Source organism: Physeter macrocephalus, chromosome 18 (genome assembly GCF_002837175.3).
Source record: "Physeter macrocephalus isolate SW-GA chromosome 18, ASM283717v5, whole genome shotgun sequence".
Taxonomy (NCBI): domain Eukaryota; kingdom Metazoa; phylum Chordata; class Mammalia; order Artiodactyla; family Physeteridae; genus Physeter; species Physeter macrocephalus.
Genome location: NC_041231.1, coordinates 17,476,926 through 17,501,102, shown reverse-complemented (window position 1 = coordinate 17,501,102; position 24,177 = coordinate 17,476,926). Strand labels below are relative to the sequence as shown.

At 40.0% G+C, this 24,177-nt stretch overlaps 1 protein-coding gene across 1 annotated transcript in view; it reads left to right on the top strand.

The window, feature by feature from the left end:
- The first annotated feature begins 5,806 nt into the window (after positions 1 to 5,806).
- CNTN4 (contactin 4) overlaps positions 5,807 to 24,177 on the top strand; it is a 522,574-nt gene continuing 504,203 nt past the window's right edge. The window contains exon 1 of the mRNA XM_055079827.1: positions 5,807 to 5,827. Coding sequence (XP_054935802.1) covers positions 5,812 to 5,827 — 16 coding nt within the window. The 5' untranslated portion in view covers positions 5,807 to 5,811. The remainder of the gene's footprint in view (positions 5,828 to 24,177) is intronic.

The following is a 24,177-nucleotide window of genomic DNA, read 5'->3' as shown; positions in this document are numbered from 1 at the left end:
CCTTCAGGGACTGAGTTGATAAAATGTTGGCTAGCTGGCTTTTATGACAGAGTGTGTCTTAATGTAATCATCATATTTCTGGTTAGAATTGCCACAAGTGGCAGACACCATTTTGCCTAAAAAGCCTTTAAAAATGGGGATAATTGTCCCCATTTAGCTGACCCTCTGTCCTCAAAGTCCTCTGTAATGTGATCTTATGATGGAAATAGAGTCCCAGTCAGCCACTGAGTAGCTGGGTACCAACTACATAAGGAATTCCATCTCATGTGTGCCTACCTGTTGGTTAATAAGTGCAGTTTTCCAAATGTATTATCCAGTCCCTTTTATATCTTCTTTACACTGTCCTCTTAATACTTTCAGATGCTTGGGACAAGCAATCCAAAGAGAAACCAAGCAACACACATTTTTTTCACATTCCTGGCAGACTACTTATTTCAGTCTCCACTGAAGTAGGGAAGGCCTCAAGGAAATAGACATGGAAATATGTTTCTTGTAGAAGATAGAGTAAAAAGCTGGTACAAGGAGAAAATCTATTAAGCTAATTTGATTGATATGAATTTTCATTATCCAAGAAGAACCTGTAGACCACATACCATAAGGATAGAAAGTATAGATTATTTGTACCCCTAAGTGGGCATATAAACTAAGTTATATAGTCAGTAATCTTTTCTACCCAGCTGAGTTGTCATCCTTCTGTGGGCAGAGGCCTTGACCTTGACTCTTTGCATTCTGCATATTACCATTTGAATAATGAACACTCAATAAATATCTGTTGACTGACTGAATATTAAAATTTGACTATATGCCGTTTTCCCTTGAAATGATTGACAGGTTGCTTTCTGAGGAAGCTGAATGTGTCACCTGCTTTCAGTTCTGCTCACTGCTTCCCTGCCATTATGATTGACTGCACCGCTTATTAGTTAATTGTAGAGTTAGAAAATGCTCAGCTATACACTGGGAACTGTGGATGATCCTTTATAAAATTCTTGCCTTAAGAATGGCTGCATCCTAAATAATAATTAGGAAGAAAACAAATGTTCCTGTTGTTCTCACGTTTAGAGGGAAAGAAGCATTCCCAGCTGTGCTCTCACAAGGAGTTCTGAATTCACACTAGTGAAAAGCAGTCTTCTGACAAGGGCTCAGCTCTGAAACCCATGCTCTAATTTGCATTATGAATACTATGCAGATTCTGTACCTCTGCTCCCTGGTATCTGGCTTCTATTCTGCAGAAGGGCAGCATGAAAAGCAGAGTTAGAAGGGTTACCACCAGAACTTTGTCACCTCTTTAAAGACACATTGCTTTATTTACATTTCTGTTGCTGTGGTAGAAAAGAGCCCAGTATTTGAAGTATGAAGACCTAGATTTGAATACTGGCTCTGATGATTTCTAGATGTTTGACCTTGAACAAGTTCCATTCATAGTCTGATTTCCAAGATTATAATTTTAAAGAGGATTAGTGATACCTGACCTCCAGGGTTGTGATGAAGGTTAAATAAGAAGGGAATGTCAAAGTACATAGTAGATCCGTGAAAGTTGTTAAATTTATTCTTTCATTTACATACTGTTTATTGACTGCCTGCTCTGTGCCATGTAATTCTCCATGAGCCTCTTAAATACCTATGAAAAAACAAATATTACTACCTTTGTAAAGTTTAAAATCTCGGAGGGGATTTGAATTAGAACCTACACAATAAGATTAATGGATAGTCACTTTCAAAACATAGGTCAGTTAAATCTTGCAACACACGTGTGAGAAAGATAGGGCTCTTGGTATGAGTCCCAAACTATAGATAAGCAAATATGTTTACAAAGGTTGTGGCGTCCCCAAAATTGATAACTAGTGGCAAAACCAGGAAGAAAGAACTCAATTCACTTAATTCCAAATCCAGTGTTTTCCCCCCTCTGTCTTACTGCCATGCGGTTTTGAAAAAGATGTTGAATATTGGAAGTACCCTTAGTAATTAGAGTTCACCTGTTGAGCAGAGGAGACAAGCAATGGGGAAAATAGATATTCTCTGTTTCTGGGGATTGCATGTAAAGCAGATCCCCATACAGGGAAACCAAGTTTATTCAGAACTTCCCCCTGTTTAAAGTCATTTCCACCCTCTCCTAGTCTTCAGATTCAGGTCCAAACTCTTTAATACACGTTCAAGGCTGTTCGGGGATCAGGTACCTGGCTTAGGCAGTGCTGTACTACGTTTAGCAAGGGTGGCTACTAAGAGTCAAGGCCCTGACCTTGATGCCTTCCATACCCTCTCACTAATCCTTACAGTAAGCCTGGATAATGGGTGTTCTTGTTATTTTACAGATGAGCCACACAGCTGGAGAATGTAGGGCCAAGATTAGAGCACAGCTGTGAGTCCACCCATTGTGCTCCTTCCGTTTTTTTGTGTTGCAGTAACTTGAAGATTCTCTAAATTCTCATGCCTGTCAGTTGCCCTTGTCACTTGGCTTAGAATTTCCTTCCTCCCTCTTATTTATCCTTCAAGACACAGTTCAAAGTGTTAGCCCCTTTGGAGAGCATTCTTGAAGCCCCTGCCCTACCCCACCCCCTGGCTCAGTTAGGTGATGTTCCTTTAGCTTCCTTAGCACCTTGTCCTTAATAGACTTATTATGTAAATCCCACTGAAATATAATGCCTGGTTTAATCGCCTTTCCCGCCTCGTAAACAGTGAGCTCCTTGAGGACAGGGCTCTTACCTCCATCACCTCTGCACCTCCACCCCTGGCATTGTCCCTGCCCCCAGTAAGCACACCTGCTTATTTGTTGAGCTGAATTAGAGCATTTGGATACCAGCAGAATTTTAATTTAGCAAAGTGCTAAAAGCAGTCATTATATGATGAGACCCTGCATGTAGGTTCTTGGAAACCAAGATGTTTAAGGAAGAACTGAATCATGATTTGTCTTACACACTTTAGACTGAGTTCTTTAGCATGACTCTTGCTATATAAGAATTGTTAGAAGTGTTGGAGGCTGGAGGAGTTTTGCTGTGTGGAGCAATATGTACAGATAAAACTGGGGGATTCTCAATTATTCATATCCTTCTGGCTCAGCCAGAGAAAGCAACCCAGTCCTGTTTCATTGTGTGGCCCCCTCCCCAGGATTTACGAGTCTAATTCTTGGTCAAGGTCCCACAGTTAGTGCTGAGTACACTACCTTTTCCTACAGCAAACTTAGGGTAAACCCTCTTAGGGTAAACCAGAGAGAGCTCCAGGCTGCAGGGGAGATCTATTACTGCCATAACTCTCACCTCATCCCACAGCTTGCTTTCTGGTTCTGGCAGAAAAACTGAAATTATGAAACTTTGTATCCTGCACCACAGTCCCACATGAGATTCATCAGTCTTCAGCTCCCTTCAGAAAACCCTGTGCTGTGGTTATGACTGCCCACCAGACGAATCACCATCAACGACCCCATTATTTCTGATTAGTGAAGGAGAGCCTTACCTACCTGGATGTAAATAAACGCCAGTCGGGTTCTTGAAATCCTTCATCCTTAAAAATCTACAGCTCTTAACAGAACACACACTGTAAATAGCATCCTATCTTGAATTAAATCTTTATGGTGTAATTGGATACATTTTCTAAGCTAATTTTAATTGCTTCAAGAAATTGCTTAACAATGTAGATCAGTCCGGTGGTCTGAGATGACATTTCCGTCGCAACATTAATTATTAATACCCTGATCATTTGCTAAAGACATTAATAGTTTTCATTGATCAGCACATCCTGTTTATCTAAAATAGCCTAATCACCATGCATGTCAGGAGAGTATCTGAACATATCCAGTTAGAGACACGGCCCACTTTTCAGCCACATCAGCACATCAGAAGTTAAGAGTCCCTTTTGTCTTCACAACATATCTAGTCTGGCTTTATCAGAAACTGAGCTATTTAAGGGCGCAAAAGAAAGACGAGTTCTCTAATGACGGTTCTTCACTTTCTGTTAGCTTCATGGTAAACATAAGGGCATCTGAGTGACCACGCGGCATCAGTTAATGCCAAGAGCCCTTGATTGAGGAGCTCATGTTAGTCCATGTCGATCCATGTTCTCATGTAAACCTGTGTTCGCTCCGTGTTTTCCTGGTAAGTGGCAGTGAGAGGAGAAGACCCAGGTTATCATCAGCTTAAAAAATATCAGGGCTACAATAATAATCATATCTAGCATTCGTATGGTGCTGTGTGGTTTTCAAAGAGGCTTCATGTACTTGACCAGGACGTTTCTTTTGAAACAACCTTGGGAGAGAGACGGGGTGGGGTACATAACCAGGACCTGGCAACTGGTTACTGCCCAAGCTGTAAACAGAATGTGTCTTCTGCTTTCCTAGATTTCTCCCTTCTTGGGTTTAAATGATGAATAGGAAGAAGCATCATTCTGATCTTTCAAACACCAGTAGGAGCTCATCTCCTTTATGAAGTCCAGAAACTGTCCTCCTTCCTTCAAACTGGCATGTTGTGTTGCAGTTTTATGAAACTGCAGGTAACTGACCCCACTGGAGTAGGAGATTCTTACGGCTACATACAGCTGGGGTCTCCATTTTGGCAGGTCCGGTGCCTCACTGGTGTCTGGCAAGCAAAAGGCACTCCATAGATGCATAAATCCATGGCTGGCTCACGGGATGGATGGGAGAAGGGCTGAGTGGATGGGAGAAGGGCTGAGTGGATGAGAGCAAGCCGAGCACAGTGTGAGTTCTGTCTTACCGAGGTCATGTTGCAAAACTGTGGCACCTGAAGGCAATTTGGTGGTGTTTGCCTCCCTCAGTGTCTTAAAAGAATCCTTTGAAGTGGTTTCCAACATTTAAAACTTGGGAGATTTTCAAAATACAGTAATATTTTCAACTTTTCTTTGAAAAGTTGTAAGTGTTCCTGCAACCCTAGGTCTATTCCCCACATGTTAGCCATCAGCATGAGCTGGGGGGTACCTGCCCCTTCAGACAGGATGTGCCCTTGCCCTCCCAAGAGCCCGTGAATGCTTCCTGCTTCACCCATCCACTTACCTGCTTTGTACATCGTACACAGAACAAGCAGCCTCTCTTCACCACGGAGTTCTCCTATTTTAAGATTCCTGGCTAACGGAAGAATGACTCTTCTTACTCATGCTCTGGATTTGTCCAAAAGAACCTAGTAGACAGCCACTCATAGTTAGTAGGATTTTTCTCTGTAGGCACTGGAGCTGCACATTTCTGTTGCATTTTGGGGATGAAACATGGAGCATTGGGGGAAAAAAAATGTTTGAATTGATGGGGTAGTTATAATTTTTCACACATGTAACTCCATTCTAAGACTTCAGAATTTCTCCTTAAAGTCCACCAGTGCTAGCCCTGTTTTGTTCATTGGCATTTCTTCTGTATTCACTATTTTGGGTGTATTATTAATTGGAAAATAAATAAGAACAGGGCCTGGAAACTAAGGGACTGGAAAGGGTTGGTTCACATCTGATCAGAAGCTGTTCTTACCTGCACTCAGTAGCCACAGGGACCTACCAGCTTCAGTCTCTGCCCAAGTATTATTGGGAAGAAAGAAAGGAGCCATATTTGCTTCATATTCAAAATTTAACATGCTTTCTCTTCCTCAAAAGTAGTTTTCCAGAAGTCATTTTTATTTGTACTCAAGTAAAGATAAATTTTCAGAGAGCACAAGGAAAAGTATTCCCAAATCTCATTGTAATGTCTCTTCTCTCCCACAGATTAAAGGTTGAATACAACTTAAAAGAAACAGCTATTTTATTCACTTGTTATTGGACTTGAAACTCCTTTGACCTCAGAAACTGAAGATGAGGTTGCCATGGGAACTGCTGGTGCTGCAGTCATTTATGTTGTGCCTTGCAGGTAGAGTGTCATTTTAAAACTTTTTGATTTAAAAATGCCACTGTATTTCACACTAATTCAAAAGGGGGCCTTCACTTTAGATGGCAATGATAAAATCGTAGGAGTGCATGCTACTCTGACTTGCGTTTGCTGACACTTCTGAATACTCTCTCCTGATACTCTTTTAGTGCCTCTTTTCATGGTGTTGTATCCAAAGCTAGACATTGATGTTTCACCTGTCTGTCTGGTCCTTTTAGAGTTGTTTGAGCCATTATTTTGTTTGAAAGTTGTTATTTTTGCTGATTCCAGTGCTCAATTGCACAGAGATATTGGGCAATAAAACTGATAATACAGAGTATTGCCTACTTTGATGTCATTGGATGGAAGTTTATCTGGGTGACTCTTTCAATATCTTTGTTGATATCACTCCGTCTTTTGATACGTTCTTTTTCATGTCAATACACCTATAGCTTAGCAGGAGCCGAAAAGCATAGACACAAGGCTTTTACCATACTTTCATGGTCACCCGCTAGACAAGGGCTTTAAAAAGTTCAAACGTGCTATTTATTACTTTCTTGCTTTTCTGGAAGATAGGGGCCTACCAGCTGACATACATAACTCATTGTTGATGCTGCCTAAGTCCAGCATGCACTGAGAGTTGGTTTCCAGGTTGGGATGGTGGGTGTCTTTCCAGGTCTTTTTGAAATGAGTCTAGTTCACCTGCTTTGTTATTCAGAGTGTCAAGTCCAAGAGGGACACCTGGAATATATCTGTGTTTTTACAACATAAAACAAAAAAATGACTTTGGGATCAGCATGACCTTGATTCATGCTTTCATTCCAATAATGTTATTGAGTATTTTACAAGGAGACAGCTCTGTGTTAGTATCTGTGAATATACTCCTAAGCAAGACAGACTCAGAACTCTAATGGCTGCGTTCTATAGCTATATTGACCGACAGCTTGATACAGCAGATTATGTGCAATTGTTGAGTAATTAAAAATAGTAACGGTAGTGCTTACATGTATGGATCCCTTACTCATGCCAGGCACTGTGCTAAGCACTCCGTGTACTTTTATTTCATTGTCTCATGATCACTAGGAAGTATTTACTCTTAATTTTACTTTTGTCGCTTTTATTATTAAGATTATTACTGAAGCATTAAGAAGTTAAGAAACTCACCCAAGGTCACCAAGCCAGGAGGTGGTAGAGAAAATAAGGTTCCAACCCAAAGCTGACTAACTCCAGATTCCATAGTTTTGACCAGCACACTATACAGCCTTGTGGCTGTCTTGTCGTTTTGTTCAGTAAACGGTTGCAAATGTACTCTTTAAATTTTGGTTTTCATTCTTCCTGCGTTTTTCTAAATGTAAACCCCCATCCACTTACAAACTTTAGAATGCCCTACCTTCAAATCCTAAACTTCTTGCCTTAGTTAGGATCATAGCATCCTCGCCATTCCCTGATCATGGACCTGTTGGCATCTAGCTATCTCTTTTAGAACTCTTACTTTTCTCCCTCATCTAGTCAGGAGCTTTATCTCTGCCCCCTCCCCAAGCCAGTGCCTCAGGCTCTGTGCCTCATTTCCTTTTCTCCAGTCTTTTCATGACCCTTGACCCTCCCCAAAGTCCTCAACTGAGATAGTCTGTCTCTAATTTCTCCTGACTCTGGGAGAAACATATTCTCTAAAGCATAACATAATGAATCGATTTCTCAGTGTTTGACCAAAGCAATGTGTTTATTTAACTCACTGTGCTGAGTAGATACCAGAAATTAAAGGGTTGAAAATCAAGGAAGCCGTTAATCTCCTCAGTGGTGTTTTGAAAAACTCGGAATTTTCACCCAGGATGTGTATCTGTGTCTTTTTTTATTCACTTAGTTTTTTGTAGGAAATCAGTATATTGATTTTTTGGTGAGTCTTTTTTGTGAACTGGTTTACATGGCATTAATATTCCCTTACCATATGCCTCCTTCAGTGTAAGTAAAGTCAAGCTTTAATTAATGTTTTTGTTTTCTTGCTGTTTGTCTTGATTTTATTAATTTACATAGCACGCGACACTCTGAATTTTGAACAGAATTCTTTAACTGTTCGTTCTTTTCCTTTTCTATACTTCCTTAGTCATATATTTCTTGGTGCGTTTTTGGCAAGGAAAATAATTTATGTCTATTATGTTTATCATAATTAGTGAATCTCAAATATGCTTTTTCCTGATCTTTTTCCCTAAATAAGATAGAAGATCCAAATATATAGGCAGGTTCCTCCTGCAAGGGATGCATCTTGAAAGGTCTGCTAATTATTTAAGGAATTGATTAGTAATGTATGGTACAATGGAAATGTTCTCTCTTACCAAAGCTAGAGTCAGTCTCTGACAGTAATTAAAAAACAGAAAAGACTACTGAAGAACACAGTAACAAGGAACACATAACCCGAGTACCTAGACGAGCAAGGAAGCTAACAAATGAATGAAACATTCTTAAAGGAATAGTGACTCCTGCTGACAAGAGGGAGGGCTGGTGACTGCAGAAAACTGGACCAAACGTGTCCCATTAAAGTACCAACCAGTGCGCCGCTCTGGTCCTATATGCCAGGTCTCCCAGTTTTTAGAGTTTTTATGACTAAATCTCCTAATTATTTAACATTACCAACAACTCAAATTAATTTTAAAATAAAAATTAAAAGGCTGTATGAAACAAATCAAAGTGGTCTTCCGGGGAGAGGCTGTTCCTAGCCCACAAGATTGCGAAGTCTGTTTCAAGCACTTAGTTTTTATTTGTTACTAGGCACAGTGCCAAGTAAGTAGACCTTAGGATCTTTCTACTGACTTTTTCCAATAATGCTGTTGCCCTGTATGTTCCCATCAGTTGCCCTCTAGCCTTCTTTGGATCTGTGCTCAAATGCCACCTAATTGGTGAGGCTTTTATTGACCACAGTAAATAAATAAAATAAAATAAAATAGCAATAATTCTTTTCACCAACATTTTATACCCGTCTTCTTATTTTACTTTTCTTCAGAGTTCTTATCAATATATGAATAACTATAAGTTTTGTCTTTATGCTAAATGTCTTTCCTGACCAGACTGAAGCTTTGTTAAGGCAGGCATTTCTATCTTTTTAGTTCACTGCTGTATGCCCAGCATCTTCAAAATGCCTAGAACATAGTGCCATTCACTAAATAAATAAACATATGTCAAATGAACAAATGCTGCCTACTGACCAGAAAGGAGAGAGAGACCCAGTCTCCAGTTTCAAGCTGTACTCTGGACACAGGGCATGCTGTAGTCCTTTTCATGGTAAGGCAGTGAACCAGCCACCTCTGAGGCTAATACATACAACTGTGTTGTTTAAATTAGATAGAAATATATGAAGTATTAAAAGTGGTTATTGTGCCTTGAACTGTGTATCAGTTGTTCTTGGTGCAGCACCCCCTCGCCCATTTCTTTTGTTTGTTTTGTTTTTATTTTTTTATACAGCAGGTTCTTATTAGTTATCCATTTTATACATATTAGTGTATATATGTCAATCCCAATCTCCCAAATCTCTCGCCCGTTTCTGCTTTCAACCACAGCTGTTTGACTGTCCCTGTTCTGTATTTTTGTTTCTCAAGTCTTTCTCTAAAGTCACAAGCAAGGGGAACTATGAGAAACTAACTCTCTTCTTCAGTGCAGTCCTCACACAATGGGGCATGAGAATCAGTAGATAAAGGTCTCATGGCCTGCCATTTAGAAGGAGAACACCTAGGCACATTCTACACGGTTCCTTTGAGGTCCCCAGCAAGACTGAAGCCCCGTTGCCCACGGTACCCTCTTCTACCTTCTCCTTCTCACTCCTACTTCCTGGAATTATCTTCCAAATAAACTGTTTCCAGGTCCTTGTCTCAGGCTCTGCTTTTGGGGGAATCCAAACCAAAAACATGCACACACCAATTAGTAGCAGAAAAGCAGCCCAGTATTGGTCATATCAGTAATCAGGAGGAAACCAGACAGAAAACATGGTTTTGACAGAGATTATTGAGGTGTTGACTGTGATGTGGATCCATATGTGTACATGCGTGTAAGTACTTATGTGAGTACATGCGTGCCTGCCTGCCTCTACATAGATATGCCTGGAAGTATTATCTAGGTCTTGCAACCAGGTAGTTTTAGTCTTTTACTTGCTTTACTATTTACTAGATTTATTATTAGCCAGTTGCTGAGAAAGTCGTTTTTGCCTCTCTGGGATTCAGTTTACACCTCTGTACAATGAGGGTGTTCAACAGATGGTCCCTGAAGTTCTTTCGAACTCTAAGAATGTATAGTTCTAGCTAAACACGTGATTTGAAAGGCAACTATATATGCTGAAGGGTTACAGCTAAGCCTGAAACTGTATTCATCTAATATGAAATTTCCCACAGATCCTATGCCTTACTTTGTGTTACTGATTCTGTTCACATTGGCAGATTTGAGAAAAAGAATAAAATGGCTGGTCCATATGTTCATATGGAACAAGAGGTGTGAAGACATTTAAAAACCCTCTGTGAATGGGTGAAAAAAATGTATGATGTAGTCTCAATTGATGTTGGTTTCAGAGAGGCTAAATTTATTCCCATCTCTGTGGTGCAGTTTACCAACTTCAGCAGTTATTTCTTTTTGAGAAAGTGCATCCTCTCCAAATGTAAGCATTTTGTTGATCTGTTCACAAAATTTCTGCTGCTGTTACAGCTGCATCTGGGGTGGGCAGGGCAGAAAGTGTCCTGTGTCATTCACGTGAGGCGTATTCTGGGATTAGTGAGCGTTCTCAAAATTGGAGCAAGGAGGAGGCCTGGCTTGAATAGTTAATCACAGGGGTGTAGCTTGAATCTATGACAGTAAGAAATGCAAACCAGGGGCCACCACCTGCAGTCAGAGCATGTGGAGACACTGCCCAGTGGTCCTCAGAAGGCATTTTAGGCTTAGGAAGTGTCTTATCACTAAGACTAACGTAGGCCGTAGACGGTTTTGGCTTATTCTAGGGTCAGAGGACACACATGTACAGTAGGAACCTCCAGTATTTGTTGATATTGATAGTAGAACTCGATAAGCACAATCTTATCGAGTTACCCCTTAATCAAACATTCCTGCAAAGCTCAGGACCTGCCCTAAAACATCCCCCCACGCCCCACCATCATGCCCATACAGCCCCACCAGGATGCACAGAACACAGAAGTGAGTTTCAAAGCTTGGCCTCACAGCACAGCAGCCAGGAACAGTATTTCACTTCTCAAGACTCTCATATGTTTCCCTAGAATAAATAGAAGAACAGACAACTCTCAAATAATTCACAATTCCACACAGATATTAAACCTAGTACTGCCTGTTTTTGCAAAAGTAACAAGTGTTCAATTAAGATAAAAAGAGAGATGAGTAAATGTCAGTTTTCACGCAGTTACTGCAATGCCTAGTTCTGTACTGAATTTTTATTTTATTGTTTCTCTTTCTAAGAAACTGGCTGGCCAGTGCATTTACAGTCATGCTGACTGCAGCCAAAGAATGGATTTCCTATTTCTCTGTGCTGTCTCAAAACCATGGCCATGAAATGAAGCCAAGGTAGTAGAAAGATTTAGCAAGAAGAAAGCTAATAACTAGATTAAAAAGCAGTGACTCCAGTGAAGAAAATTCAGGAAAAGAATAGGGAGAAGTATACCCAAAAAATAATAAACAGCAAATGGAAAACTCCTTTTGAATATCAATTTAAGTACTTAAATACAATTCATGGTGGGAAAATATTAATCAGTAATAAAGATGTTGAGGTAAATAGAGAAACAGGCAGCAATTTTATATCCCCACCGGCATGGACATATAGTAGCAGTGATACAAACCAAAAGTTATTAGAAATATTCAATTTAAGACCTCTCCTGAAGCAAAGTCATTAATAGCTTCATTAGACATGCTCAGCCAGGCTGGTTGTCTTAACGATAAATAAAACTCCCTTGCTGATAGAGTCTGGGACATGTTGTATTAAAAAAAAAAAAGGGCTTCCCTGGTGGCGCAGTGGTTGAGAGTCCGCCTGCCGTTGCAGGGGACACGGGTTCGCGCCCCGGTCCGGGAAGATCCCACATGCCGCGGAGCGGCTGGGCCCGTGAGCCGTGGCCGCTGAGCCTGTGCGTCCGGAGCCTGTGCTCTGCAACGGGAGAGGCCACAACAGTGAGAGGCCCGCGTACTGGGGAAAAAGAAAAAAAAAAAAAAAGATTGAACTCTGTTGAATGAAATAAATTAGGAAGAGGGGAGAAAAACAGACAAGTGAAAAATCCAAGCATTGTATGAATTTAATATCAGCTAATGTGATAATGCTTGGTTGAAACGTGGGATCAATGATACTGCCTCAGAGGTTGAGGGCAGGTGAAGGAATAGCCGTGGCATCTCCTACCACACCAGAAACACCACCTGGAGATGAAGTGGACCTGGAAGTTAAGAGCATGGGTTTTGAAATGAAATAGACAGATCTGCCACTTATCAGCTGTGTGATGAAGCTATTTTCTCCCCCTAAGTCTTGGGTTGCTTTTTTTTCCCCCACGTATAAAATGGACAAAATAAGTGTTTATTGGGGTGTTTATGGGGATTGCGATCATGTATATGTTCTTTGTACTTACTGCAGTGTCTGATCCTTGCAAGCAACACTGAGTGTGCACTGCCATTCACTGAGTCATTTAGCCCATTTTAGAGGACCTGCCAGTGCTAGGATTGTGCTTCTCTCTAAGAATGTAGTTTAGTTCTAAGTGAAAGATCATCTCTGTCCTCTTTGCGCTGCTGCTGCCGCCACCACTATCAGCTTCTTAGCACACGGGTGCCTCGCTCTTCTTCAGTGGTTGAAGCAGAGTTCCTAGCACCTTTGTCGCCCTTCCCCCACCTTTATAGATGTGACCTCATCTATAAAATAGGGATATAATAATAATGGTAAGCTTCTCTGAAAAATAAATACCTAAATTGATTAAACTTATTTACATGTGTAGAGCACTTAGGAAGATGTCTGGCTTAGTAACATGAACTAAGTGTTAGTTGCTGTTAATATCACCATCATCATCATCATCACCATCATCACCACCAGCAGCAACAAGCCAGGCGGCATCCATATGCATGTTTAGCAGCCACAACTTTTAGGGTCTGCCTCCTGGCAGCGAGGCCCCTGGGACAGGTGCCAGTGGAGCCAACTATCTGGGGGTCTGGCACTGGGAAAAAGCTGGGGAGGTGTCTCTGATGGGCCTCCTAGAAATTTATCAAGTTGCAGAGTTAGGGGTTCTAAAACGAGAAGGCTCTGGTGGTTCAAAGTGACGGAAGATTTTTTAAATGCATTTTGCTAAAAGAACACAAAACAAGTACGATAAAGAAAGGAGCACATAGAAGACCCTAATGCATGGGATGGAGTGAGCTTGAGCAGACTCCTTTCCATTCTTCTCTCCTCCCAAACTCCCATTGGTGATGTTAACCATGTATTTCATCTGTAGCAAGAACAGAGTTTGATGAGGATGTAGCCCCACACCACCCTAGTAATGCCCTTAATTTGTTTAGCACTTGTTAGTCTGTAAAATATTTGCTGAACAGTCTGTTTAACGAATCTGTTAGAGCTAGAGACAGGCACAATAATAACCTTAAGAGTAAGCGTCTATTGAACATTTCTCTGCCAGATGTAGTATCACATTCTTTAGTGCAGTATCCCATGTAACCTCAGAACAACCCATTTTCTAGATAAGGGGTTACATGACATGCCCAAGGAATTAGAGCTCATACAGGTCCTGCTCATACAGGTCTGTCCAGCTCAAAAGCCAGGGCCTCTAACAGTTACGCTGTGATATCTATTGACACATAGTACCTGTCCTCATGGGGCTTACCATCTTGTAAAATACTACAAACCAGTGGTTCTCAAAATGTAGTCCGTGGATGAGCAGTATCAGCTGGTAACTTATCAGAAATGCAGGTTCCTGGGTCCCGGGCCAGACCTACAGAATCATAATCTCTGGAGGTGAGTTCACGTTCCCCCTCCAGGAGACTGATACTTCCAAAATCTTGAGAGTCATGGTAAACGGTCTTGAGAGGCAAGTCAGGCAAAAATTGTCATTATTCCAATTTTACGTATGAGAATCTGAGTGGTCAGGGATCTGCTCAAGGTTATATTCCTGACATCAATGGCATCAGCTGGAACCTAGGCTTTCTGATTCATAACCCGGTGGTTTACTCTTCCCCCGGTACATGTGCTGCCTTTTTACTCAAGTCAGTCTGGCTTTCAGGGCAACTTATTGAATACCTGATGATACAAAGGAAGGGCTTTTTATGTTGAAGAGGTGTCCTGAGTTTTGAAATGATTTAATTTTTCTGCTGAGCCTTATTGCCTTGCCTGTGAACCACTAACAGGTATGATATTGGCCTGTGCTCTTTCTCTGTTTTGTGATGTAATGAACGCAAAAAAAGATGTTATTCCTTAATTTTAAAGGGAAATAGAATTACATTGCAGCATCTTTGGAGAGCAGAAAATAAAGGAGGAATGTCTCCTGAGCCTACAGCTAGAGTACAATTACTGATCATTTTGGTGAACAATAAGGTGTGAGTTCTGTGCTTAGAGAGATAAAAGAAAAATAGTTTTCTTATTTTGCAAAACCCCTAGTGGATTGCTGGGATGTTTTGTCTTTTTGGAGTAATCAAGAATCCTTTGCCTTAAGAAAGGTAACAGATTATTTTGTTTCAGAAAGAAATGATTCTAAGGCAGAGGGCTCACCCCTTCAGATCTCAATTAAGACTTATCTCAAAGGTTCTCATTTCTAAAGCAAGGTTTTGGAAAATGACCACAGAGGACTTCTCCTCTACAGACTTTAAAATTGTGCTCAAATTAGCCATATGTGGCTGTTGCGCCCTTGAAATGTGGCCAATCCAAATTGAGTTACCAGAATCTGTTGTAGTTTCCTAGGGTTGTTGTAACAGATTACTGCTAACGTGAGTGGGTTAAAACAACAGAAATGTATTCTCTCACTCTTCTTAGGCTAGAAGTCTGAAATCAGATGTTGGCAGGGTCATGCTCCCTCTGAAGACTCTAGGGAAGAATTCTTCCTTGCTCCTTTCTACCTTCTGGCTGTGGCAGCAGTCTTTGGCCTTCTTTGACTCATATTAGATACATCACTCTCGTGTCTGTGTCCATCCTCACATTGCTTTCTTTTCTGTGTGGGCACTTCTGCCCTTGGATGTGGGAAACCTACTACAAAGAAGGAATATAAAATACCTCATTGGTAATTTTTATATCAATTATGTTGAAATGAATATGTTGGGTTAAATAAAACATTTATTTTGCCAGTTTGTTTTTACTTTCTTTTCATATAGGTACTAGAAAATTTAAAACTACATATGTGCCTCACATTATATTTCTGTTGGATAGCAGTGCCATTGAAGATAGAGGAACTAACCTACTAATTCTTAACCTATAACTGTACCTGAGAATAATTCCCTCCTTTTCTTGTCTTTGTAGAAGTTGAAACCCTGGCTAGTAGCCCCAAAGGGAAGTTGACTGGGGATAAGTGTAGATGGGAGAGGTACAAAATGTAAATTCACTAAGTTGCTGATTCAAAGAATAGGGTAAATGCTTCCCCTTGCAGATTTTAAACTTTATAGAGGTAGGAATATTTGTTTTATTCATTGGTTTTAAGAGGCATATGGGATAGTACATGGCACAGAGCAGGCAGTCAATAAATAGGATGTAAATGAAAGAATAAATTTAACTAACATCTTTTGTGGATCTACTATGTGCTTTTCCATTCCCTTCTTGTTTAACCTTCTTAAGAACCCTGGAGGTCAGGCACCACTAATCCTCTCTAAAATTATAGTCTTGGAAATTAGACTGTGAGAGGCTATGGAACTTGTTCAAGGTCAAACATCTAGAAATCAACAGAGCCAGTATTCAAATCTGTGTCTTCATATTCCAAGTACTGTGCCGTTTTCTACCACAGGGCCTCAAAGATGCCTTCATAGAGGAAAGAATCACTGTCTTATATCCAGCAAAAACAATGAAGCAGTGAAGCCCAGAGAATTTTTTAAAAAGTATTTCCAGAGAGCTTGCAAATTGCATCAACAAAAACAGAAGTAATTTATACACAAATATTCATAGCATGATTATTCACAATAGCCAGAAAGTGGGAACAACCCAAATTTCCATCAATTGATGAATGGATAAACAAAATGCCATATGCCCATGCAGTGGAATATTATTCAGCCATAAAAAGGAATGGAGTACTGATATTACAACATGGATAAACCTTGAAAATATTATACCAAGTGAATAAAGCCACATATTCTATGAACCTATTTATGTGAAATGTCCAGAATAGGTAAATCCATAAAGACAGAGTGAACCAGAGCAGAACTTAGGAGGGTTTAGGGTGTGGTTTTTAGTGGATATGTGTTTTCTTTTAGGGTGGTACAATATTCTGGAGTTATCTGATGATGATGGTTGAACAACCTTATGGGTATACTAAAAACTACCTTACCCTATTCTTTGTCTTAGTCTGTTCAGGCTGCTTTAACAAAATACCACAGACTGGGTGGCTTGTAAACAGCAGTTCATAGTTCTGGAGGCTGGAAATCCAAGATCAAGATGGCAGCTTAATCAGTTTCTGATCAAAGACTTGTTGCAAATCGCAGATTGCCCACTTCTCTTTGTGTCCTCATATGGTGGAAGAGGCAAGGGATCTCTGGAGTCTATTTTATAAAGTCACTGATCCCATTTGCGTGGGCTCTGTCTTCAGGCCCAAATCACCTGTCAAAGACCCCACCTCCTAATACCATCACATCATATCACATAAGGCATGAGTTTTCAACACAGAATTTGGAGGGACACAAACATTCAGACCAGGGCATCACTTAATTGTACATTTTAAGAGGGTGAGTTATATACTGTGTGAATTATATCTCAACAAAAAATAAGTCTTCTGAGAAACAAAACTTACACAAGTGTTACTACCTCCTGAGAGAGCCTGTCTTGCTGTTAGGAAGTCAGGGTTACTGGAGCCAACTTCCCTCAGACATGATTCACGGGATTATAAACCTATACTTGATCTTAAAGACAAATTGACTGCACTGACCAAGGACACACAGATAATTAGTGGCATAATCCGAGTCCAAGTTTCTCAAACTCCAGGCCTCGTCTCTCTTCCACTTCCAAAGGGCAGCTACTGCAATAAGTGAAAAAGAATGAGGGGCAAACCTCCCTGGGAGCATGAATCCTCTGACTTTAACTCACCTGAGGTGTCATATTGGATCCCTCTGGAAGCGAGAAGGACGAAGGAGAGCTTCTGTGCTGTGAGAGGGATCTTGAGGAGTCAGGATGTGCACTGACTTCACCACTTCACCGATTTTCAGTTTTGCCCCATATCAGCATCTGTAGGGAGCAGAACATCTTTTCATTTCCTGCCTGTCTGTACCAAACACCCTGGGGGCCAAAATTAAAAACCCATAGTATTGACTATGTGATTACCACACACCCCATCAGAGGGTTATGTCCCAGACCAAAATCTTGAAAATACTTTTGATACAAAAAGGGAAGGCAGTTGCCTGGAATAAGAGTGCCTGAGGGAAGCATGATGTCATATATATTATTTGAAAGGTATGAAGGCTGTAATGCATATGTTGCTTGAACTAGTTAAGTAAAAGGAAACAAAAATCAATATAAACTCCCTCGTTTCAGCTATAGTGCTTCCACTTAGATGACATCTACACCAGAAAGGAATTAACACAGCTAGAAACGTATTCTGCTTGTTGGTGTGGAAATAAATGTCAAAACAAACAACTTAGATCAACCTGAGATACTACAGAAGAAAACATTACTCTTTTCTAAGGAACTTTGAAGGCTAGGCCAGTGGTTAACATAGCAATCCCTTGGAGCAAATACGTTACTTCCACAGTCAGAGATTCGCACACAGGCTGTCAAAGTTGTGTTCTCATCCAGTCTGTCTCTACTTGGGCAGATTTGAAAACCAGTGAACAAAAAGATTAATTCCTTTGCCCAAGTTCACATGGCTAATGACTTTCAGAGCAAGGGTTAAATTGAGAAGGTTTGATTTACTTTTCTCACAATAATAATAACTTTTTCTGATTTCGACTTGATAATTGTTTTCTTGTTATTACGTCATAACAAGTCTAAACTCTGTTTATGTAAATGGACGTGGAATTTTATTATTAGAGGTGTTTAGGACAAAAGTTTTTGATTGCCTTCGTCAACTATTTTCCCACTGGAGATGGTGGTTTTTAGTAGGTTGTCTAATAATCCCCTATAGACTTTTGATACAGCAGCAAATAAATTTTGAGAAGAGATTATTTTCTTAAAGTTAGAACTTTTTATTTCTTTGAAAATACTTACACATTCTTTACTAATTTATTCACTTATTTGGTTATTTACTAAACATCTGTTACATGCTATGTGGTGATAAATGTTGGGCAGACAAAGTTATTTGTGGTTTAGTCCATGGTTTAAGGAGCTTATAATCTTGATTTTAAATCTTGAACTTAAATCCAGATTTAAGTGAGAAATCTGGGCAAAATACACTATTCTTCTCAATGAACCATAATGTTAAAATATCAGAAGCTATTTCCTTGGTACAACCTATAGTGGAAAGCACCATGATCCTGGGACTGAGATAAATCTGGGCTCAAAACCTTTCTCTAAGTGTAGTTACTAAATGTATGAAATAAAAGAAATTGTTTAATTCTCTGAGAAATTAGATGTAAAATACTTAGCACAGTGACTGGCCTGTAATCAGAGTGTAATAATAATAAAATGGGCATAACCTTCTTCCCCCTTTACCACTGAGTCCCAATACAAGTGATGTACTTCCGTCTACTTCATAGACTCCGGTGGATCCTGAATTACATAGTATGAATAAAGAGGGAAGAGAACAATGGGAGTGAGAGAGAAGGAGAGAATGCCAAAATCTGGCCTATCATGCATAAAACTGTGGAGGAAAGGTCAAAAGTGATATTGTTTAATTTTGGTGTGAAGCTGACTAAGAAGGGGGCCGGTCACAACCTCCTTTGTAGGTAAGGAAGGAAAAGAAGGCAGGATTGATGACCATTTCTCTTATGTAATTATATTATTCTAAGAATAAATCTGTATCTTGTTCTCTCTATAGCCATATAGATACAAATGTTTATAAGCATTTTATTACTGTATATATACCCACTCTCTCGGGCTGTATGCTAATATTTGAATTAGAGAATTTTTGAAATAGAGAATACTATATCACCCATCTAATATTTTATTAACTATTAATAGTTATTATTTTACCTGATGGTTCACATTTCTTACCATTGAAGCATTACTTAGAGTCCTAGGCAACTTTTTCATTACTGATGATGATGATGATGATGATGATGATGATGATAATAACAACAATAATTACTGTCCACCTGTCTCCTCTAAATCCTGTAAATACATTTTATAAATTATATTGGACCTAAGATGGCTAATATCATCATTTCTGCATTATAGAGGGGCAACTAAATTATAGTGGCTGAAGATCATGAAGGAATGGCTTCACCAATACCAGGTATCTTACTCCTACTCTCACCTGGTCAATACCAGCCTCAGACCTTAGCAGGGACCTTCTGGAGAAACACTCTTTTTTTGTAGGTCGTCTCCTGAGCAGGAACTCAACCTTTCTGTCCCTCCCCCAGTGTCTGTGTAGTTTAGCCCTTCATCATCTTCCTCCCTAGTTATTGGTTAACCTGTTACTCTGGAGAAAACTAGATTAAAATGTGTAGATGTTACCTCCCAAAATTGCTTTATATTTTGTATGCAGTCACAGTGTAGTGATCCTACTTTCTCTCCCAGGAGGTATCTTTCCCCCAGCTCCCCACGTTTTCTATCCCTTCCAATTGTCTCTTTGTTTTTTCTCCACCCCCTGGGGTAATAGTCATTGTCTCTCCCTCTGACCTACTCCTGCTCTGTTCTTTCTCCCTCCCTCCTGCCTTCCTTTACTTTTTCAGTCTGATTATATCTTAGCTTAGAATACAGATGTAAAGCTCATGAAATTGTCTTTAAACACTCCTTCAAACTCCCAGCTGTTCACCCCCCTCTGTGTTGTAATGAGTAAAGTTTTAATTTATTTATTTAAAACTCACTAGGCTAATGTATTCATATATGCAGATGCAGTATGCACTTTGTATATGCTGTCTTCTGTGCTTCCTTTAAAGGAAAGGGTGAAATTCTCTAACAAAGTCTTATGCACAGAATAAAATACCGCCCCACCATGGGAATAGCGATAACTCAAAGAACAAAGGAAAACCAAAATAAATTCCCATCTCTGAGCAAAAGAGTAAATAATAAAAATGCAGCAGTATTTGCCTGGGTCAACAGTTTTTGCCAGAACTTGATGTGATATTCTCTGTAGAATTTCACTGAAAAGTTATGAACTTCTGCTAAGACTGACAAATAGAAGTTGCACACAGGTGATCTTTGTAAAGTAAAAATTGTCAAGTAAAAGTGAATTCTCCCCTCTCCTCTTGTTTCTCTTAGGCAGAGTTCTTGGACACCCTCTTTAGGACTGCTTGTCTCCCCAGTGGTGTGATATTTGCACAAAAACTTGGTTTTAACATAATATTTATCTAACTGGAAATAGAGTCAAGTTTGAAGTTGGTGCTCTGTATTCCTTGTGTTTCCCTTATGATTTCATAGACTTGCTCTATTCAGTAGCATTCAAGATGAGGAAAGGGGGCCCTGAACCAAGATGGTGGAGTAGAAGGACGTGCTCTCACTCCCTCTTGTGAGAACACTAGAATCACAACTAGCTGCTGGACAGTCATCGACAGGAAGACACTGGAACTCACCAAAAAAGATACCCCACATCAAAGAGAAAGGAGAAGCTGCAGTGAGAGTACGAGGGGCACAATCACAATAAAGTCAAATCCCATAACCACTGGGTGGGTGAGTCACAAACTGGAGCACAATTATACCACAGAAGTCCACCCACCGGAGTGAAGATTCTAAGCCCCACATCAGGCTTCCCAACCTGAGGGTCCAGCAATGGGAGGAGGAATATCTACAGAATCAGACTTTGAAGGCTAGTGGGATTTGATTGCAGGACTTCGACAGGACTGGGGGAAACAGAGACTCCACTCTTGGAGGGCACACACAAAGTAGTGTGCTCATCCCGATGCAGGGGAAGGAGCAATGACATGATAGGAAACTGAACCAGACCTACCTGCTAGTGTTGGAGGGTCTCCTGGAGAGGCGGGGGGGTGACTGTGTCACCGTGATGACAAGGACACTGGCGGCAGAAGTTCTGGGAAGTACTCCTTGGTGTGAGACCTCCCAGGGTCCGTCATTAGCCCCACCAAAGAGCCTGCATAGGGTCCAGTGTTGGGTCACCTCAGGCCAGATGAGCAACAGGCAGGGAACCCAGCCCCACTAATCAGCAGACAAGTGGCTTAAAGTTTTACTGAGCTCTGCCCACCAAAGAAACAGCCAGCTCTACCCACCATCAGTCCCTCCCATCAGGAAACTTGCACAAGCCTCTTAGATAGCCTCACCCACTAGAGAGCAGACAGCAGAAGCAAGAAGAACTACAATCCTGCAGCCTGTGGAACAAAAACTACATTCACAGAAAGATAGACAAGATGAAAATGCAGAGGGCTATGTACCAGATAAAGGAACAAGATAAAACCCCAGAAAAACAACTAAATGAAGTGGACGTAGGCAACCTTCCAGAAAAAGAATTCAGAATAATGATAGTGAAGATGATCCAGGACCTCGGGAAAAGAATGGAGGCAAAGATCGAGAAGATGCAAGAAATGTTTAACAAAGACCTAGAAGAATTAAAGAACAAACAAACAGAGATGAACAATACAATAACTGAAATGGAAACTACACTAGAAGGAATCAATAGCAGAATAACTGAGGCAGAAGAACAGATAAGTGACCTGGAATACAAAATGGTGGAGTGCACTGCTGCAGAACAGAATAAAGAAAAAAGAATGAAAAGAAATGAACACAGCCTGAGAGACCTCTGGGACAACATTAAGTACAACAACATTTGCATTATAGGGATCCCAGAAGGAGAAGAGAGAGAGAAAGGACTACGGAAAATATTTGAAGAGATTATAGTCGAAAACTTCCCTAACATGGGAAAGGAAATAGCCACCTAGTCCAGGAAGCACAGAGAGTCCCATACAGGATGAATCCAAGGAGAAACACACTGAGACACAGTAATCAAATTGGCAAAAATTGAAGACAAAGAAAAATTATAGAAAGCAGCAAGGGAAAAGTGACAAGTAACATACAAGTGAACTCCCATAAGGTTAACAGCTGATTTCTCAGCAGAAACTCTACAAGCCAGAAGGGAGTGGCATGATATACTTAAAATGATGAAAGGAAAGAACCTATAACCAGATTATTCTACCTGGCAAGGATGTCATTCAGATTCCATGGAGAAATCAAAAGGTTTACAGACAAGCAAAAGCTAAGAGAATTCAGAACCATCAAACCAGCTCTACAACAAATGCAAAAGCAATTTCTCTAAGTGGGAAACACAAGAGAAGAAAAGGACTTACAAAAACAAACCCAAAACAATTAAGAAAATGGTCATAGGAACATACATATAGATAATTACCTTAGACGTGAATGGATTAAATGCTCCAACCAAAAGACACAGGCTTGCTGAATGGATACAGAAACAAGACCCATATATATGCTGTCTACAAGAGACCCACTTCAGACCTAGGGACATATTCAGACTGAAAGTGAGGGGATGGAAAAAGATATTCCATGAAAATGGAAATCAAAAGAAAGCTGGAGTAGCAATACTTATATCAGATAAAATAGACTTTAAAATAAAGAATGTTACAAGAGACAAGGAAGGCCGCTACATAATAATCAATGGATCAATCCAAGAAGAAGATATAACAATTATAAATATATGTGCACCCAACATAGGAGCACCACAATACATAAGGCAACTGCTAACAGCTATAAAAGAGGAAATCCACAGTAAGACAATAATAGTGGGGGACTTTAACACCTCACGCCAATGGACAGATCATCCCAAATGAAAATAAATAAGGAAACACAAGCTTTAAATGACACAATAGACCAGATAGATTTGATTGATATTTATAGGACATTCCATCCAAAAACAGCAGATTACACTTTATTCTCAAGTGCGCAAAGAACATTCTCCAGGATTGATCACATCTTGGGTCACAAATCAAGCCTCAGTAAATTTAAGAAAATTGAAATATACCAAGCATCTTTTCTGACCACAACGCTATGAGAATAGAAATGAATTACAGGGAAACAAATGTAAAAAACACAAAAACATGGAGGCTAAAAAATACGTTACCAAATAACCAAGAGATCACTGAAGAAATCAAGGGGGAAATCAAAAAATACCTGGAGATAAATGGCAGTGCAAACACAGCAATCCAAATCCTATGGGATGCAGCAAAAGCAGTTCTAAGAGGGAAGTTTTTAGCTCTACAAGGCTAACTCCAGAAACAAGAAAAATCTCAAATAAACAATCTAACCTTACACCTAAAGGAACTAGAGAAAGAAGAACAAAAATACCCCAAAGTTAGCAGAAGGAAAGAAATCATAAAGATCAGAACAGACAAGTAATGAAATTGAAACTGTTATTAAAAATCTTCCAACAAACAAAACTCCAGGACCAGATGGCTTCACAGGTGAATTCTGTCAAACATTTAGAAAAGAGCTAACACCCATCCTTCTCAACCTCTTCCAAAAAATTGGAGAGGAAGGAACACTGCCAAACTCATTCTTTGAGGCCACCATCACCCTGACACCAAAACCAGACAAAGATACTACAAAAAAAAAGAAAATTACAGACCAATATCACTCATGAATATAGATGCAAAAATCCTCAACAAAATACCAGCAAACAGAATCCAACAACACATTAAAAGGATCATACACTATGATCAAGGGGGATTTATCCCAGGGATGCAAGGATTCTTCAATATACGCAAATCAATCAATGTGATACACCATATTAACAAATTGAAGAATAAAAACCATATGGTCATCTCAATAGATGCAGAAAAAGCTTTTGACAAAATTCAACACCATTTATGATAAAAACTCTCCAGAAAGTGGGCATAGAGGGAACCTACCTCCACATAATGAAGGCCATATATGACAAACCCACAGCAAACATCATTCTCAATGGTGAAAAACTGAAAGCATTTCCTGTAAGATCAGGAAAAAGGCAAGGATGTCCATTCTCACCACTATTATTCAACAAACTTTTGGAAGTCCTAGCCACAGCAATCAGAGAGGAAAAAGAAATAAAAGGAATACATATTGGAAAAGAAGAAGTAAAACTGTCACTGTTTGCAGATGACCTGATACTATACATAGAGAATCCTAAAGATGC